Source organism: Felis catus, chromosome C2 (assembly GCF_018350175.1).
Source record: "Felis catus isolate Fca126 chromosome C2, F.catus_Fca126_mat1.0, whole genome shotgun sequence".
NCBI lineage: Eukaryota > Metazoa > Chordata > Mammalia > Carnivora > Felidae > Felis > Felis catus.
Genome location: NC_058376.1, coordinates 156,547,545 through 156,568,328, shown reverse-complemented (window position 1 = coordinate 156,568,328; position 20,784 = coordinate 156,547,545). Strand labels below are relative to the sequence as shown.

The 20,784-nt window shown below is 39.7% G+C and overlaps 1 protein-coding gene and 1 long non-coding RNA gene across 11 annotated transcripts in view; both read right to left on the bottom strand.

Annotated features, from left to right (window-relative positions):
- The window catches only part of FBXL2 (F-box and leucine rich repeat protein 2), a 132,862-nt gene that overhangs the window by 85,674 nt on the left and 26,404 nt on the right, over positions 1-20,784 (bottom strand). For all 10 annotated transcript variants that reach the window (XM_045037919.1, XM_045037920.1, XM_045037923.1 and 7 more), the window contains one exon: positions 13,973-14,034. In XM_045037919.1, coding sequence (XP_044893854.1) covers positions 13,973-14,034 — 62 coding nt within the window. The remainder of the gene's footprint in view (positions 1-13,972; positions 14,035-20,784) is intronic.
- Positions 1,000-8,009, bottom strand: LOC123380198. Its single transcript, XR_006585716.1, has 2 exons — positions 7,538-8,009; positions 1,000-3,199 (listed from the first exon to the last, which is right to left on the bottom strand). It is a non-coding gene; the product is annotated as an uncharacterized LOC123380198 (long non-coding RNA).

Here is a 20,784-nt window from a genome sequence, read left to right as displayed (position 1 = left end):
TTTTTTTTATAATTTTTTTTTAATGTTTATTTATTTTGAGAGAGAGACAGAGTGCAAGTGGAGGGTGGGGCAGAGAGAGGGGGGAGACACAGAATCAGAAGCAGGCTCCAGGCTCTGAGCTGTCAGCACAGAGCCCGATGTGGGGCTCGAACCCACGAACCGTGAGATCATGACCTGAGCCGAAGTCGGACACCCCACCAACTGGGCCACCCAGGTGTCCCAACACTTCATTTCCTTGGTCAAAGATAGTACGAGTGATTTTTTTTTTTTTTTTCTCTTTGGCACTCTTCTGTATTTTGCATATTTAAAGATATATTTTTATACTAAATAAAAAATTTTTTTAAGTTGAATCAAGAATACACATTTTTAAAAAAATCACCAGGAATGCTAATAGTAATCTAAATATTAACACTGTTCATTTCTTTAAAAAGAAAATAATATAAGTAAATACAAGATTATCACACAAGTTTAGCAGATTTAAAACACATCACTTACTAAGTGCTTTCTGTATGTTAAACACTGTGGGGGGTAGTCACTTTGACATGTACTATCTCGTGTAAATTTTGGAATGTGTATTTATCCATCATCTCAGAAGGAAGTCATTGCCTTATTTACAGATCTTAGAAATAAACTCATCTGAATGGTTACAGAATTTGTCCCTATATGTTTACCAAATCCTAAGTCAAAAAGGTGGCATTTGAAATTCTGGTAAAATGAAAAAATAAAATTCTACACAGTATTTACTGAATTAATTATAAATTATACTAACGAAAAAAGTTTTTCATGCAGTTTTCCTTTACTTTCTGAAAAAGTTAAAATGAATCTACATACATAAAGCTGTATACATTCTTGGGACTTGTCTTTTTCATCAAATGTTTTAAACGCTAATTTCCACTGCATTTCTCACAGTACTTACTGTGATACTGATCACCTACGGGTTCAAACATTAACCATTAAACTGACAGGAACCAATGCTAGGTTTGGGTTCATTCACAAGCCACCATATTTCAAAATTATTCACCAAAATGGGTATGGATGTTGTAATGTGTACACACACACGTATACTGTAATGTGCAGGTTCGTATGGATATTAGTAAAATTAAGGAATGAACCCAACTAGGATAAAAAACTGACTTTCAAGTATGAAGGGCACAAACTGGGGCCAACATACAAAACCTCGGAGAATACAGTTCCCGGGAACCCTTCCTGAGGAATCTTTGACAGGATAAGCACCAGACAACACAATGGCTACACAGACTTTAAATAAAGACTGGTGGTGAGCATTAAATAGACCAAATGAGAATTAAATGGGAGAGGGTGTAATACATGATGGCTGTAAGTTTGTCAATGCAGATTTAGTATAACCATTTAAAAGCAGAGGTGAGGAAAAAGAACGTATGGAAAAAAATGTCACTGTTTTCTTCGGTAATTATACTGGTGAAAACCGTTCTGGGATTGTTATTCTGAGGCTGCCGTGTCTGTGATGTGGAGAAAGCAAAGGGGAAAATACAGGGCCTAATTCTAGAATTCCCCGTGTCCGAGCCAGGACTAGTAGTATGGAAGAAAGGAGACGTAGTTGCACAGACTGATGAAGTAAGGTACTAAGTTATGCGTCAGATACCTCAGTATGAAATCATGAGTTTCTCATCTCTCTATACGTTCACTATACTGAACTAGAAATAACTATACGTTCACTAGAAATAAATACCTCTAGCAACTAGATCGTAGTTCTGACATACTCTTTCCCACAAAAAGAAACCAACACTTACTGAGAAAGTGGCTGATTTCAGGTCTGGGGGAGGGGATATATGGAATGAGCCTGATACACCTGCCTATTTGTCAGGAAGGAAACCATCAAAAGTGCTACGGTCATGGGAAAGGACTCAGGAAACAAAGAGAAGACCATTTGAATTTCAATGAAAGTAATAACCGCAATGAATTAAAAATCATTAAATAGGTTTGAATTCATAAATTTATAATACTCTTAAAAATTCTAAGTCACCTCCAAAAGATGTGAAGAAACCACCTCATTTTTATTTTTAAGTAATTTAAGACTTACAGAAAAGGTGCAAAAACAGGACAAAGAACTCTTGAGTACTTTTCATCCACATTCCCCAAGTGCTAACATGCTAACAACACAATGTCTTTGCATTATCATTCTTTTTACAGATAGATGGAGAGATGTTAAACTAATCAAATGGGGAGCCTATTAGACTGAGGTGGCTCCAGGGCTGGGGCTGCCTGAGCAACCAAGACTCGAAGTCTTTAGATGCCCCCAAGTTATGAGATCGGAATCCAGGGATAACCAATCACAAAAGAGCAGACTAAGCTTTAAGACACAGCCAATCAGGGGCACCTGGGTGGTTCAGTCAGTCAAGCGACAGACGCTGGTTTTCGGCTCAGGCCACGATCTCGTGGTTCCCAAGAAAGAGCCCCCCCATCGGGCTCTGCGCAGACAGCTCAGGGCCTGCCTGGGATTCTCTCTCCTCTCTCTCGGCCTGCCTTTCTCTCCCTCTCTCAAAAATAAAGAAACAAACATGAAAAACTATACACAGCCAATCAGAGAACTTCCTTTCCTCGCCACCCTCCCTTGTATACAGAAGCCTTTTCCCTGGCATTCCTGGTTTCGCAGTGCCCCAAACGGATTCTTGCTCAAAGGAATCTTACAACTCTTAATATGCCCTAGTTTACCTCTTAACCAGTATCATATAAACACATATATGTAACTGTCCCGGAAATATTTGAGAGGGAGTTGTAGGCGTGATGTTCATTTACCCCAAAACACTCAAGCGTCTCCTAAAAACAAGGGCACTCTTTGTCAAAGACACAGTACAATGATCCAAACAAGGACAGTAATACAATACTATTATTTAATCTATAGATATTAAAAATGTGCCAATTGTGCCATTAATGGCCTTCCCAACAAAAGAAAAACATTTTTTTCTGGCCCAGGACCACAGAGCGCAGTTAGCTGTCTTGTCTCTTTAGTCTCTGAATCTGGAACATTCTCTCAGCCTTTATCTTTCTTGACTTTTTTTTGAAGCATACAGGCTAGTTACTTTGTAGGATGTCCCTCTGTATGTATCTGCTGTTTCCTCACGATTAGATTCAAGTTATTAATTTCCGTCACAAATGCCACAGAAATAATATTGCGGTCTTCTCGTACATCATATCAGGAGGCACAGCGTGTCCATTTGTCCTGTTATCAGGGATATTAACTGTGATCATTTGGTTAAGATGCTGTCTGCCAGACTGCCTCATTATAAAATTACAATTTTTCCCCTGAAATCATTGTTGCACTATATGCTAACTAACTTGCATGTAAATTAAAAAAAAAAAGAAAAGAAAAAAAAGAAAAATGAAAAAAAAATTAAAAAAATAAAATTACTATTTTTCCCTTTGTAATTAATATAGCTTTTTGTGGAAGATCACTTGAAACTATGTAAATGTTTGCTTTCCCAACGTCAAACCTTCACATATCTCACTTTCAAAAACTGGCAAACAGGGGGCGCCTGGGTGGCTCAGTCGGTTGGGTGTCCGACTTTGGCTCAGGTCATGATCTCGTGGTCCATGAGTTCGAGCCCCGCGTCGGGCTCTGTGCTGACAGCTCAGAGCCTGGAGCCTGCTTCCGATTCTGTGTCTCCCTCTCTCTGACCCTCCCCCGTTCACACTCTGTCTCACTCTCTCTCTCAAAAATAAATAAACATTTTTTAAAAAGTCAAAAACTGGCAAACAGGAAGAATCAAGCATTTACCTTGACTTTCATGTAAACTGTAACACTAGATAACCAAATAGAAATGAAGAGAAATTGCTCTTTATAAGAGTGTTCTAACTAATAAATGAAAAAAGAATCAGAATATCAGTTTGCAATCCCAATAAGTTAATGGTCTAAGCAGTAAGCATCAATAGATGCTAGCATCCCCCACAAAAGAAGAAAACCAGACAATTTTGTGACTCCTGATGAAAGAATACAACACCACATAAAATCTTACCAAAGGGACAGAACCTGCATCTGATCAAGTTTCTGGATCTCTCAAGTTCCAAGAACTATAGATGATAAAGGAAACAGGCTGAAATTGCACAATCAGGATGCAATTAGCAAAACTCAGTCTGTGGTAACTTCTGCAAGTCAGATAACCCAAGTTCTTCAACATAAAATGTATGGAACAGAAAGAGATTAAAAGGGGATCTGCTGATTATCAGAGACTTAAAAGATTTATAAATTTTCAGTGGGCAATACAAAATGTCAAGCAATGCCCATTTGGGTGATCGATCTAAAAAGAAATGAAATACAGTGATAACTATAAAAGTCAAGATAGTGGTTACTTCTGGAGAAGGAAGAATCAATTGTAACTTGGATGGGGTATGATATGGAGGTTCCTGAAAAAATAAAAACCAGAACTACCATGTGATCCAGCAATTCCAATTCTGGGTATATAACTAAAGAAAATGAAAACAGGATACCAGAGAGATAGACGCACTCCCATGTTTATTGTGGCATTAGTCACAATAGCCAAGAGATGGAAACAACCTGGATGCCCATCAATCGACGGATGGATAAAGAAAATGTAGCGTGTGCGTCTGTGTCCGTGTGCGTGTGCATGCGTGTGTGTATTAGTCACCCATGAGAAAGATGGAAATCCTGCCATTTGCAGCAACATGGGTGGACCCTGAGGACAATATGCTGAGATAAGTCAGACAGAGAAAGACAAATACTGTGTATCACTTATTTTTGGGAAAACGAAGAAAGTTGAACTCATAAAAAACAAAGAGTAAAATAATTACTGTGGGTAACAGGTGGAAGAATGGAACAAATGCTGTTTAAGGGTACAAAACTGCAACTATAGGGACTACAGACAACAGTAGGATGTGGAGAAAAGGGAATTCTTATGCACCGCTGGTGGGAATGTAAATTGATGCAGCCACTATGAAGAACAGTATGGAGGCTCCTCAAAAAATTAAAAATAGAACGACCATATGATCCAGCAATTCCACTTCTCGATATTTATCTGAAGAAAATGAAAAAGACTTGAAAAAGATATCTGCATTCTCATGTTCACTGCAGCATTACTTACAATAGCCACGACATGGAAGCAACCTAAGTTGCTTATGGATGAGTGGATAAGGAAACTGTGGTTCCTAATATAATGCGGTATTATTCGGCTATAAAAAAGGGAAATCTTGCCATTTGCGATAACATGTACGGACTTAGAGGGCATTACGGTAAGTGAAATAGATCACACAGAGAAAGACGAATACTGTACGATCTCACTTACATGTGGAATCCAAAACAAAGACTGAGCTCATAGATACAGAAAATAGATTTGTGGTTGCCAGAGGTGGGGAAAGGGGAGGGGCAAAATGAATGAATGGGATCGAAAGGTACAAACTTCCAGTTATAACATAAGTAAGTCATGGGGATGTAAGGTTCAGCATGGTGACCACAGCGGATAATACTGCATGGCCTATTTGAAAGTTGCTAAGCAAGGAGACATTAAAAGTTCTCATCACGAGAAACAATTTTTGTAACTATGTATGGTGATGGACGTTAACTAGACCTGTTGTGATGTTCATTTCACAATACACACAAGTGTTGAATCATTATACTGTATACCTGAAACTAATGTCATATGTCAAATACATATATAAATTATTTTAAAAGTTAGATTTACTGTGTTATGGCACATAAAATCCAAGTCAAAGACCAGAAGTTACAAAATGCCTAAAGAATCTATAGGCACACTCAAGAGGGAGAGAACATGGCCTCGAACTTGGGGAAAGCCTTAGGTTGAACTAAGTGAAAGAGGGGTAAGTGAAAGACAGACATTTTCAAGAAGCAGAATGAATCCAGGAGAAAACACGTTCGAGAATGACAATTCCGGGGACTGGAACGAATTCAGAGTAACCAGAGTTTGCAAGGAAGCTGGAAAAGAACGAGAGATGCGACAGAGTAAGAGTTAACAGGGATACATTTCTGGTGAATAACTTAGGTCATAACAATTTAAATGGGCTTTACACTAAAGGTAGTAAGAAAGGCTTGAGGCAGGAAACAGGCAGAATTGTAAGATAAAGAAATAACAAAAAAGAAAATCATAATAATCACAGTGAATAAAGTATTAGTTTTAAAAAGTAAGTTTATTTATTTGTTTTTGAGAGAGAGAGCGTTGTGAGTGGGGGAGAGGGGCAGAGGTAGAGAGAGACGGAGAATCCCAAGAAGGCCCCGTGCTGTCAGGGCAGAGACCACCATGGGGCTTGAACCCACCAACTGTGAGATGGTGACCTGAGCCCAAACCAAGAGTCAGATGCTTAACCAACTGAGCCACCAGGTGCCCCTAAAGTATTAGTTTTAATCATTAAAATCCTAAATTGCCCTCTTGCAAAGATTATTACATTGGGACACTATTTGGCAAATTGGATTCATAAACAAAATACAGAAGATACAGTATTAAAAACAAGAGGGAAGGGGCGCCTGGGTGGCTCAGACGGTTAAGCATCCGACTTCGGCTCAGGTCATGATCTCACGGTTTGCGAGTTTGAGCCCCGCGTTGGGCTCTGTGCTGACAGCTCAGAGCCTGGAGCCTGCTTTGGGTTCTGTGTCTCATTCTCTCTCTCCCCCTCACCCACTCTGTCTTCCTCTGTCTCTCAAAAATAAAAATATATAAAAACAAAAAAATTTTTTTAAAAGAGAGAAAAAAAACCAATGGCAAATCACTAAGAGACAACCCAATAGGCAAAAAATATGTTTCACAGAAGAGGACATACATGCAACTGATAAACAGATGCTCAGCATTACCAGAATTCAGAAAAATTCACATCAAGAGCACAATGTGATGCTCTTCTACCCTTAAGACATGTAGCAACACTAAATGTTAGACTGACTCAACAGAGGCTCTTAACTGATTGTTTGTATGAAGGGAAATTGGTAAGATCCCTTTGGAAAAACAATATTACTAAAATAGAGTTGATTATTTAGGGGTATAGCCTATGACCCCCCAGCAACTTCTGAGAGAAACTTCTGTGTATTTGTAGCAGGAGACATCTAAGAGGATATTCATAGCAGCACTGCTTTTACTAACAAAACAATGGAAACCCAAGCATGTACCAAAGAACAATCAATAAGTGAATCTTGGTCCATTCACACAATAGAATATTATACAGCAGTAAAATGAAAAACAGTGAAACAAAGCAACATGGGTCACTCTAAGTACCATAATTTTGAGTGAAAACCATGTCTCAGAAGGCACACTTTTTTTTTTTTTTACAAAGTTAATACACAAGCAAACGTAAACACTATTTACTTTTAGGAATTTGATTGTTTAGTCAAATATATTTAAGGTAAAAAAATTTTAAAGAATCATAAATACAAAGTTCTTGACAATATTAACTTGACGGTGGGGAGGGGGAATAGGCAACACCCGGATCAGTGATGAAAAGGACGATTAGCCAAGAATTACGAGTAATCCAATTCTGCAATCCAATTTAACTACAGTTAAAAAAAAAAAAAAAAAAGCTGCAGTAATCATTCCTGTATACACACCTGAGTGATACATCCCCATAGATGTGTCTTGGCAAATATATTAGTAAATTCCTAGAAATGGAATTTGTGAAAACGTATGTTTAGCATTTTGAAGATTTCCCCCCAGTGGCCCCACAGAATGGCTCTGGCAGTTCCTAGTCCCACCTCCGAAGCATCTTAGAGTGACTTGTCTTCTGTCTCCTCACCAAAACCTAGCACTATCGAACTTTTGGGTTTTGCCAGATAAGTAATATCTCATTATTGAGATTTATATTTAAATATGGTCCTGAATGAGAACCAAGCAAACTGGCCATTTGTCTTTCTCCCTTGGTTCATAACTCTCTTCAAACTGTTTTAAGAATAATCCACTTTAAGGGGCGCCTGGGTGGCTCAGTCGGTTGAACATCCTACTTCAGCGTAGGTCATGATCTCTCCTTTGTGGGTTCGAGCCCCGCATCGGGCTCTGTGCGGACAGCTCAGAGCCTGGAGCCTGCTTCGGATTCTTCACATTGTCTACCTCTCCCTGCTCACACTCTGTCTCTGTCTCTGTCTCTCAAAAAAATTAAAAAAATAAAAATTAAAAAAAAATCCACCTTAAAAAAAAAGAAGAATCCACCTTATTCCTCAAACTTAAGCGTTTTTTATTTGTGCATTGAAGAATATGGCCCCTGCTTGTAACGTGTATTCTAATTATTTCACCCACCACTGCGCTATGTATCTGTGGTTATGGTATGTTTTGCCATATTTTACTACTCACGGGGTCAAGTTTACCAATCTTTTCTGTTGTAACTTCTGAATTCACAGATTTTTAATTAACAGCTCTCTAACATAACTTTCCAGGCATGAAGCTCTGGAAAAGAAGGTACCAGTTCTATCACTCTTAGCTGTGGAGCTTTGCTGGTGTTTGATGCCACACCAACGTAGGTAAAAATAAATACATACATACATACATGTAAAAAATCAAAGGCAGCACGGACTTTTAGCGCGTAAGTATAACCCCAACCTAGAAAGAGGAAAATTTGCTTCTGCATGACTCAGACTTAGATGCCAACCCTAAAAGAGTATATAACAGTATTCAGAGGTAATGAAAAGGAAAGGCCTTTAAGTCTCTGCACCTGATTTCAACACACATTAACTCAGTCATGTACTGCCTCATGCTAGGTAAAAAAACAATAAAAACGAACAAAGAAATGAAAACATTCGTTAGCAAAAAGGAAAACCCTGCATAGCTGCTTAAACTTGAATTTGCAGCGTGTACCCCCCAAAGAGCATCCTACCTGTTGGGCTGCCTTGGGACACACAACAAGGCATCGCACACAGCAGGAGGCGGACGCCCCAGTCCTCGAAAAACTCCCTGGAGTGCTGAAGCCAGCCCGCGGGCAGGAACACCCACTCGATGATGCCCCGGACAGGAGGGGGCCCTTCGCTGCCCTGCTCCTCAGGGGCCCACAATGACACGTAAGCAGCACTTGATGATTGCAACAAAAGCCACAATTATTTTCACTCGTGGAACTGGTTTACGAATTTTAGAAAAGGAAAATTTTTAAATGTTTGCACAGGTCATTTTACAATTTTCCCTAGCTGACCAGTAAAACCGCTGAATGTATGTGATTGTGTAGCTGACTTCATTTGCCCAGAATCATCAGGCTCGGCTCTCCTGTTCGGGGCAATCAAACCTTCCTCCCATCGAGCCAACAAACACGACTGGTGCTTAATTCTGTCATGTATCCACATACATTTTAAACGGACACAAAATGATCTGAATAACAGTGATTTAAGTTTTTAAAAATGTGTCTACTATGAGGGTTCCTTCATTATTATTTATTACCAACAAGAGCTTTGCCTTCTCTGAGTGTTTTAAAATATTTCCTGCGCTTAGCACTCCCTACCCCCTGAGGCAGTCTACATGTGTTTTCCTGTCACCATCAACACCTGAGTGCAACCGTAACAGAAGGAAAAACTCGAAGTCAAAAAGTCGATGCTGCCACCCCTAACCTGCGTGAGCCCTGGTAGCCATCAGTTCAATATCACTTGGTAGCGAGCACTGTCCACTGAGACTGAATTAGCCCCGGGTGACGAAACGGAGCACTGGGTCTCGGTAACTTATCAGTCAGGTTATCTACTGAGATACTGTTAGCAGCAGTAGCATATGCTGAGATCCACAGCAGGGCAGCTTTCTTTTATCAGTTGTCTGCGTAAGTATTGAGGACACTGTCAAACAGCATCTAGTAAGTAATTCAGGCATTGAAAATTGAAATTAATTAACAATAGAAGCTAACATCACTTAACATTCGTTAACTGCCAGGCACCCTACGGGCTAGCTACAACCCCGTTCAGTAAGAACTATTACTACCCCCCTTTTATGGATATAGGAAATTATGGCCCAGAGAGTTAAGTCACTAAATTTGAGGTCATACAAGTAGGAAATGGGGAGAGCTGAAATCCCAACCAAGTCTGGCTCCAAAAGTCACACAGACAATAACAATGAGGACAAAATATAAGAACAACCCAACTCATTAATAGATATATATACAGGTTTCAAAAAACTGAAGAGTCCCATTGTTATAATAAGCATTATACAACGGACTCCCCAGGAAGAGTAAAATTACAAGCTGGTCAATTGTATGGGCATAAAGGATAGAGAGGGAGAAGTGGAATACCTTTTTTGTACGTGAAAACTGGGTACAAAGAGCAAAATTGGAAGAACTTGTTAAGTAACAAACTCAAAACGGGGTGGGAGAAGGAATCTGTGAATCAGTAATACTGGGCAGTCTTAAAACCAGCAAGAAGACGGTCAGATGAAAACCCCCTCACAGATTTTTCTGGGTGGATTCAAAGTGACATCAAGAAAGGGAAAAAACCGCACATAATTCCAGGTTGTGCTTGTTACTGGCTCCGAACGGGAAGTGGGGGCTTCACTTGACGTGACCAGTAATGGAAGTTAGAGAATTTGAGAGGGTGGCAACAGATGCAGTGAAAAATGGCAGAGAGAAAACGACCCCGGCTGGAAGTAAACAGGAGGGTCATGAAGCCAAAGGAATCACATCTACTGATGAAGTAAGACGGAAGGTAGACAGGAACTCAACAAGGACAGGAAGTCTGCACTGTCACAGGGATATCTGCAATAGGAAGTAAAAAAGCGAGCCTGTGACCCACTGAGAGTATGAAGACATCATCTAACTGAGCAAAATAATCGAGGCTTAAGCTCCAGGAGGCTGGTGACGACGATGGCTACTTTGGTAACTTGGTTCAAACGTTTCTCCAAAATTCTGCTCAGAAAGCGCAGCTAGGAAAGGGAAGAGCTGCTGTTACTGAGAATACAGAGTCTGCGAGTAAAACGGCAGACGCGACTCGAAGGCCAACCAAGATTAAAATACCACGGTTGCCTAGAATTAATTTTGAGACTCACGAGCCAGGGAAGACCTGTACTTTATAATTTAAGTTCCCCTTACAGACTCCAAAATAAGAGCAGAAGTGGGAATACAAACCTATGAATAGACATGTTACGAACACTTGGTCTCAAGTGGCAATTCCTTTTGAAAAGCGATCTCTGTTTGAGCCTTGTGGCGTGATTCAAACCGGCAAGTGCAGAATTTATAATAGCTGAGTCCACCAGGATCTTTAAAAGAACTAAAATTTCTCAAACAGTTCGGAAATCACGCTAACACAGAATCTGATAAAATCCCACCCGCCCCCGCCCCCGCCCCCGCCCCCTTTTTTTGGTCAGGAGATGGAAACTGCTCCCTGGAGGAGAACAATGTCAAAGCTAACTCCATCAAAGGGGAAAAAGATTAACTTAGCAGCTTTGAGTCACAGATACAAGCAGTATTCATAACAAGAGTGGAGTTTAATCACACCCCAGTGCTGAATGACTAATAATGGGTCTGCCTCAAGCTGGTTGACTCCCCAGAGTAAGAATCACATGTTCATATTACAGCTTGATGCCTGTGCTAAATAACGTTCGGACCAAGAGTGAAACTGCACAGTTCTAGGGGACAGCACGCACTCTGCAGTCCGCTGTGGATAGCATCCCGTCCACTTATTTGTATAGTAACAGCCTGCCTATCCTAACCCAGCCGCGTTATTTTTTTTAAGTTTATTTACTTATTTTGAAACAGAGAGAGAAAGACAGCAAGCGAGCAAGCACAAGCTGGAGCAGGGACAGAGAGAGAGAGGGAGAAAGAATCCCAAGCAGGCTCCGCACCATCAGTGCAGGGCCCAACGTGGGACTCAAACCCACGCACGGACTGTGAGATCATGACCTGATCCAAAATCAAGAGTCGGACACAGTGTGCCTGGGTGGCTCAGTCGGTGAAGTGTCTGACTTTGGCTCAGGTCATGATCTCAGGGTTTGTGGATTCGAGCCCCGTGTGGGGCTCTGTGCTGACAGCTCAGAGCCTGGAGCCTGCTTCAGATTCTGCGTCTCCTTCTCTCTCTGCCCCTTCCCTGCTCACGCTCTGTTTCTCTCTCTCAAAAATAACACAAACGTTAAAAAAATTAAAAAAAAATTGGGGCACCTGGGTGTCTCAGTCAGTAAAGCGTCCAACTTCTGCTCAGGTCATGATATCACGGCTTGTGAGTTCAAGCCCTGTGTCGGGCTCTGTGCTGACCGCTCAGAGCCTGGAACCTGCCTCAGATTCTGTGTCTCCTCCTCTCTCTGCCCCTCCCCTGCTCATGCTCTGTCTCTGTCTCTCAATAATAAATAAATGTTAAAAAAATTTTTTTTAATAAAAAAAAAAAAAAACAGTCGTACGCTTAACCAACTGAGCCACCCAAGCACCCCCATGTTCATTCTAAGAGCTCACGGTGCTTGATCAAGACCTCCCAGGTTTATATGAAAGATATATCATTCCTTTGTTACCACTTTAACTTTAAAAGAGTCTGAAAGGGGCGCCTGGGTGGCGCAGTCGGTTAAGCGTCCGACTTCAGCTAGGTCACGATCTCGAGGTCCGTGAGTTCGAGCCCCGCGTCAGGTTCTGGGCTGATGGCTCAGAGCCTGGAGCCTGCTTCCGATTCTGTGTCTCCCTCTCTCTCTGCCCCTCCCCCGTTCATGCTCTGTCTCTCTCTGTCCCAAAAATAAATAAACGTTGAAAAAAAAAATTAAAAAAAAAAAAAAGACTCTGAAATGCCAGAGAATAGCCTCTCCTATCCAAACAAGTATTTTATTGAAATATTATCGCTGTAGTTTTCATATGATTCTGTCATGACTTAATTTTCTTTTTTATTGAGTGAAATGAGTTTATGACGACAGTGCCACACGATACCCAGTGACTAACGGAACACCTTCTGAAGCCCCTAGAATGTGATCTTCACCACAAAGAAGCACTGTCTGCACCGTTTCTCCTTCAAGACAAAGTTTAACATCCTGAGGTGAGTCATATGTGATATTTACAGAGTAAGTCTGTGGGGAACTCCGACATGTAAACAAAACTCACACCCATTCCCTAAATGTTAACATGAGATCTAGCACAACCAGGGAACGGAGTCATCTGGTCTGTCACTTACTGTATGTCAGCATTTCCCCAAATTTTGTCAATGGAATACGGAATTAATACGGAATATTAAAAGAGTTCCATGGTCAGTCACTTTGAAATGTCAGAACTATCCATCTGGGAGTATCATCATGTGTATTAAGGCTCTGAGAAGTCATGCGTAAAGAAATTGGTTTTGTTAACCCGGTATTTCCCATACTTATTTGATCACACAGTTGTGGGTTTTTTTTTTGTTTTGCGGAACATCAGCGGCATTTGGGAAATGCCACTCAAGGATTACCATGTATACATGTATTAATTACTCGTAAACAATTAAAATATAACATCCAAAACTAAAAGATTTCTTTGATGATGGCAGAGCACTAAAGGAAACCGCAGTGCCTCGGGGTCAACAAATGTTGGTTGACGGCTTTATGTGGTAAAGCAAAAACCATTTACTGTATATTGTGATGCCAGAAATACAGCACAAAAACCATATTTTATAGTACTGTCACTTAGCACATAATTTTCATCAAGTGGATAAAAATATAGCAACATTTGGACTGACAAAATTCTAAGCACTCAGAATTTTGACCATACTTATTTTAAAACTGATTAGAAAACATCCAAATGCCTGTGACTTCGGGAGCTCATAACCTTAACAATCATCTCTCCTCACGTAATTGACTCCATTGAGAACATCTACTGATACCAAAACAGTGGCACCTACTGAAGATTATTACAATACTTACCACATTACAAAAAGAATCCAGACCAATGCTATGTACATACTTAGTACATTCTGGATTAGACCAAGTAAAATTTAACAACAAGCTGAACAGCATTCTATAAAACAAAAACAAAAAGTCAGTTAGGCTAATTCTGTCTGTTTTTCTGTGCTATGGACTCATAGTGAGAAAGAAGATTGTCTTGGAACTTGATGACTGAATCAAATCTGAATTCTTTAAAGTTTATCTACGTTTACCTTAAGAGAAGTTCTTTGGGTAACTTTTTGTTAATAAGGCCTTCATCGTTATTTGAGAAAACCTAAAAGAAAAAGAAAAAAACACAGACATTGTTAAAGTGTTCCTCAACTAAAAAAAACAACAAAAAAAAAAACAGTTCACATGTTTTTTTAGATCATAACAGTCCCAATTACTGTCCTATAGATATGATGACACTAATTTCATGAAGTCACCATACTTTAATATTAATGGATATAAAAGAGTTTACACCCTATCACCATTTCATAAAAATGCAAGGCAGCAATTTCTATGCTGCATTGTGTTAGAAGTTCTAGCCAAGACTCTTAGGTAAGAAAAATAAATAAAAGACACCCTGATTGGAAAGGAAGAAGTAAATAGCTTCTATTCACAGATGACTTGATCCCGTATATAGAAAAGTCTAAGAAATTCACAAAAAACCATTAGAAACAATCAAGGAGTTTAGCACGGTTACAGAATATACAAATATGTAGTATTTTTATATAAAAATAAATTGTAGGGGCGCCTGGGTGGCACAGTCGGTTAAGTGTCTGACCTCTGCTCAGGTCATGATCTTGGCAGTTCATGAGTTCAAGCCCCGCATCTAGCTCTGTGCTGACAGTTCAGAGACTGGAGCCTACTTCAGATTCTGTTATCTCCCTCTCTCTCTGCCTCTTCCCCGCTTGTTCTCTCTCTCTCTCTCTCAAAAAAAAAAAAAAAAAAAACCCACAAAAAAATGAAAAAAACCCACACATTAAAAAATAAAAATCAATTGTATTAGCAATGAACCTGAAAATGAAATTAAACATTCTTTTAGTTTTATTTTATTTTAAAGAGAAAGAGAATGCGAGTGGAAGAGAGGGACAGAGGGGGAGAGAGAAAAAAATCTCAAGCAGGCTCCACACTCAGTGCAGAGCCCTACTTGGGGCTTGCTCCCCCCAACCCTGGGATCACGACCTGAACTGAAATCAAGAATCAGACGCTCAACTGAGTGAATCACCCAGGTGCCCCCCTGAAAATGAAATTAAAACAATCTCATTTACAGCAGCATCAAAAGAGTAAAATATTTAGGAATAAATTTAACTAAAGAAATGCAAGACATCTATTGAAAATTCACACAAAAACCGCTGTTCAGAGAAACGAAAGACAACAAACAAAACACATCTCACGTTCACAAATTGGAAGATTTGAGAGTGTTAAGTTAGCAACATTTCTCAAATTAATCCACAGATTTAATGAAATCTCTATCAAAATTCCAGCTGTCTTTTTTTTTTTTTTTAATTAAAGAGTTGATCCTAAGATTCATATGGAAATGCAAGGGTCGCAAAAGATACAAAATAATCTTGAAAAGGGAAGCAAAGTTGGAGGACTCACACTTCCTGATTTCAAAACTTACGATAAAGCTATAGTAATTGAAATATCATGGTATTGGCCTAGGATAGAAATATAGATAAATGGAATGGAATTAATACTCAAGAAAGAAACCCTTATATTTATGGGCAATTGATTTTGGACAGGGCATTAGGGTATTCAATGGGGGAAAAACAGTATTTCAACAAATGGTGTCAGGACAACTGGTGTCTACACGCAATAAAAATATAATGTCGACCTCACATTATATTTAAAAATTAACTTGATATAGATCAAAGAGCTAAAAAAACATATAAGAGCTAAAACTATACCCCTTAAAAGAAAACATAAGCATAAATCTTGGTGACCTGTATGCATGTAATGGTTTTGTAGATATGACACCAAAAGTACATGCAATCAAAGAAAAAATAGATAAATTTGACTTCATCAAAATTAAAAAACCTTTGTGCTTCATAGGGCATCACTGAGAAAGTGAAAAGACAATGCATAAAATAGGAGAAAAAAATGTTTGCAAATCACATATCTGGTAAGAGAATTACATCTAGAATATACAAAGAACTCTCACAATTGAACAAAAAGAAAAATAAACCAGTTAAAAATGGGCATGACGGGCACCTGGGTGGCTTAGTCAGTTAAGCATCTGACTCTTGAATCTCAGCTCAAGTCATGATCTCATCCTGAGCATAGAGCCTGCTTAAGAGTCTCTCTCCCTCTCCTTCTCCCTTCCCCCACTTACGTGTGCATTCGCACTCTCTCTCTCTCAAAAAAAAAAAAAAAAAAAAAAGGGCATGAGATCTGAATAGACATTTCTGCAAAGAAGATCTGCAAATGCCAATAAGCACATAAAAATAAGTTAAGCATAATTAGTCACTAGGGAAGGGCAAATGAAAACCACAAGGAGATACTTCACAGCCACAAGGATGGCTAAAACAAAACAATAATGGCAAGAATGTGGAGAAACTGGAACATAAAATGGTGCAACCACTTTGGAAAACAGTCTAGCAGTTCTTCAAAGGTTAAACATAGAGCTACCGTATAAATCAGCAATTCCAATCACAGGTACCTACCTAACAGAAACAAAAACACGTTTCCGCACAAAAACTGGTACATGAATGTTCACAGCAGCACTACTCATAGTAAGTAAAAAAAAAAACAGTGAACACAATCCAAATGTTAACAGCTAATAAATGGATAAACAAAATGTGGCATATTCACACAATGGAAAATTATTCAGCAATAAAAGGAACAGAGTACTGATATACTACAACAGGAACGATCCTTGAAAATACTGTGCTATGTGAAAAATGACATACACAAAAGGCCACACACTGTAGATTTCATTTACATTAAACATCCAGAAAAGGCATATCCATGGAGAAAGAACATAGATTAGTGGTCAACTAAGACTAGCGTGACCGTTGATGGGTATGGAGTTTCTTTTTAGAGTTACAAAAACGTTCTTGAATTAGACAGTTGTGACAAAGACACAACTTGGTGAATATACTAAAACACACGGGACTGTACATTTTAAATGGGTGAAATTCACAGCACGTGTATAATATCTCTATTTTTTTAAATGTTTTTTAATGTTTTTATTTATTTTTGAGACTGAGAGAGACAGAGCATGAGCAGGGGAGGGGCAGAGAGAGAGGGAGACACAGAATCCGAAGCAGACTCCAGGCTCTGAGCTGTCAGCACAGAGCCCAACATGGGGCTCGAACTCACGGACCGTGAGATCATGACCTGAGCCTAAGTCAGACGCTCAACCGACTGAGCCACCCAGGCGCCCCTATAATATCTCAATTTAAAAGATGGATTTAAAAACCCACTGCTTTTTTTAGAAGCTGTTTATGTGACTTGTCATGCATTTCTGCCCAGAGCCATGATATGCCATCATGGGGGCTTGGTGGGCTTGTGGGCTTGGACTCTATATTTTTCTAGGGGTCAGAATTGGCCCCTCTGTTCCTGATGCCACGAGGGATTAATATGCTTCACATTCCTCCTTGAGCCAGACCAAGCTGGCCCCCTGGGATGGACCAGGGAGGGAAGAGGAATATGCAAACACCCTTAAGATTGCGAGATACTATAAAAGAAACAGAAAAAATAGCTCGCTCAGGACTGCACATAAGCAAACATAATAACTAGCCACAAATCACACGCGGATAGTATATCGACTACCCTGGCAGGAATAGCTAGTTGGAAGTCTCACCTCAGGGGAGGACACTCTTCCCAGGACACGCAATCGGGACCCCAGCCGGGCTGTTTACCATGGGGCTTCCCCAGCCAGAAGGGTGCATATTGTATGTATCCAATTTGAGGTAGTAAACTTTCTTTGTTCTTCTCTATACTTCTCTATATGTGTTCACTACAGTTGTTTAGCTCTTTATTATTCCCTTTCCCTTATAATTAATAAAGTCTTCCTCCATGAAACTCAAAGCGAGGCTATCATGAATTCTCATGGTTTAGAACACCCACATGTGTCCTAATCCATCAAGGCAAACTGCAGAAGTAGAAAGTGCTGTAAATAGTATCCTACATTCATTTGCAACGTACATTGAACGATCAGTCTTAGCGATGTGTATGTGCGTACAGGAGTGCTGACTACAGACTCCGCCACTGGCCCCCGTCTTGTTCTCCCCCCGGTACAGAGACGGCGCCGCTTCAGATAACTAGTGGAGATGACTGGTGTGCAGAAGGTAACTAGCACTCACTTTACATAACTACCCTGTGACCACACCACCATGCCCCTTGTTCGATAAGGGCTGAGGTCCGAGCCGGGTGGAGAATGGCGGTGCAGCACCCTGGATCCTCCCTCCACCTGCTGGCCCGATACCCTGTCAATAAGGGACCCTGAACAAACTCTGTGTAAGTGGCATGGAGTGGTTTGCTTTGATTTTCACGTTAAAGTGACTTCTCAGTCTGGAGAATCTTCTCAATCTGACCCGCCTCCACCTTCTGACAGTGAGATACTAACATTTATTAAGTGCCTGTTGTATTCCAAGCCCCATTAAGCACTGTGTTAACCAGATAATTTACCTTTTACTAGTTCCTTGAAATGTAAAGTTAGGTTATTGATATGAAATCTTTCCTGGGTTTTTTTTTTATGTTTATTTATTTGAGAGAGAGATACCTTGATCAAGGGTATGTGAGCAGGGGAGGGACAGAGAGAGAGAGGGAGAGAGAACCCCAAGCAGACTGCGTGCTGTCAGTTCAGAGTCTGATGCAGGGCTCAATCCCACACACTGTGAGATCATGACCTGAGCTGAAATCAAGAGTTGGATGCTTAACCAACTGAGCCACCCAGGTGCCCCCTTTCTTTTTAATGTAGGCATTTACAACTCTAAATTTCCCTGTGATCACTGCTTTAACTGCAGCTCTAAGTTTTGATATGTTGTTTTCATTTCCATTCACCTCAAATTATTTTCTAAAATCCTTTCTATTTCTTCACGCATTTGTTGTATAAGAGTGTGCTGTTCAATTTCGACATATCTGAATTTTTCACTTTTCCTTCTTTTTTATTTTTTATCTCTGGCTTCATTCTGTTGTGGTCAGAGTTCTCTGATGTCAATCTTTTGAAACTATATTTGTGGCCTAACATAAGATCTACCCTGGAGAACAGGAGAGGTTCTATAGGAATAGGAACAGGTTCCAGGGTGCCTAGGTGGCTCAGTCGGTTAAGTGCCCACCTCCGGCTCAGGTCACGATCTCACGGTTCGTGGGTTTGAGCCCCACATCAGGCTCTGTGCTGAGAGCTCGGAGCCTGGAGCCTGCTTCAGATTCTGTGTCTCTTTCTCTGCCCCTCCCCCATTCACACTCTGTCTCTCTCTCAAAAGTAAACAAACATTAAAAAAAAAAAAAAGGAATAGGTTCCTTGTGCACTTGAGAAGAATACGTCTTCTGCTGTTGTTGGGTGGAATGTTCTATATATCTCCAGTAAGTCTATTTGGTTTATAGCGTTCTTCAAGTCTTCTATCTACTTACTGATCTGCCATCTAACTGCCCTGTCACTGAAAGTATGGTATTGACATGTCCAAGTGGTGTTGAGGATGGTGGTGAATGACACCATGACAATCTTCACTTACCCCAATAGCTAATAGAAGGATGGGCTTATTTTCTGTTATTACAAAGACGAGTAAATCAAAGTTACAAGATTTCAACTCAGCATAGGAAAGAACTGTCTAGCAATTAGAATAGCCCATACTAGAATGTTTTACTCTTTCAAGCAGTGATGCTCTATCCACAGTGCTCCCGTGGATCACAGAACCAGGAATGCTGAAGAAAAAAGTCCCTCTTTCAGTGGGAGATTTGAATAGAACATCTCTAAGAACCAAGTTTCATTTACAGAATCTATCATCCAGGTTCTGCCACATACTCCTTTGCTACCTTGGGTATGTCATTTTTCTATGCCATGATTTCCTCTTTTTAAAATGGGGAATGGAACCTGCCACAAGGGATGCTGTGAGTTAAATGAATTCATATACATAAAATGGCTAGAACAGTCTAGGCAAATAGAGAGTGCTCAACAAATAATAGTTATGATGATGACTGTGAAATCTCCAACTATTATTGTAGAACTGTCTACTTCTTCCTTTAATTCTGTCAGTTTGCCGCACATACTTTGGGGCTCTGTTGTTTGGTGCATATATGCTTATAATTATTATAACTTCTTGAGGAATTATCAAAATATAATGATCACTTTTATACTTAATACTTTTACATTTAAAGTGATTACTATTAAGGAAGGACTTACTTTTACTATTTTGCTATTTCTATATTCTGAAGTAAATCATTAGATAAATGTGAATTATGTCAAGATGACTGGTAGTGATGTTCAAATCTTTTATATCCTTACTGAGTTTTCTTGATCCTCAACTTCTATCAATTAGTAAGAGAGAGGTGTTATTTAAAACTATGATTGTAGATTTGTTTCTTTCCACCTTGGATTCTGCTGAGTTTTGCTTCATATATTCTGAAGCTTTGTTAGGTGCATATACATTTAAGATTATTATGTATTTTTAATGAATTAACCCTTAAGCATTATGAAATGTCCTTTCTTTCTAGAAATTATCCTTGCCCCAAAATCTACTTTGACTGATATTAATACCGCAACACCAGATTTCTTCTGATTTTTGCATCTTTTTCATCCTTTTATACTTGCAATCTGTGGCTTTATATGTGTGTGTGTGTGTGTGTGTGTGTGTGTGTGTGTGTGTGTGTGTGTATTTTCAAACTTAGAGTCCATTTTGTTTTTTATTTTTAAAAACTTTTTGAGTATAACTAACATACAATGTGACATTAGTTTTAGGTATACAACGAAGTGATTCAACTTCTCTATATGCTATGCTTTGCTCACCACAACTGCAGCTACCATCTGTCACCATACAATGCCATTACAACATGATGTATATTACAAGACTATGACTATATTCCCTATGCTGTGTTG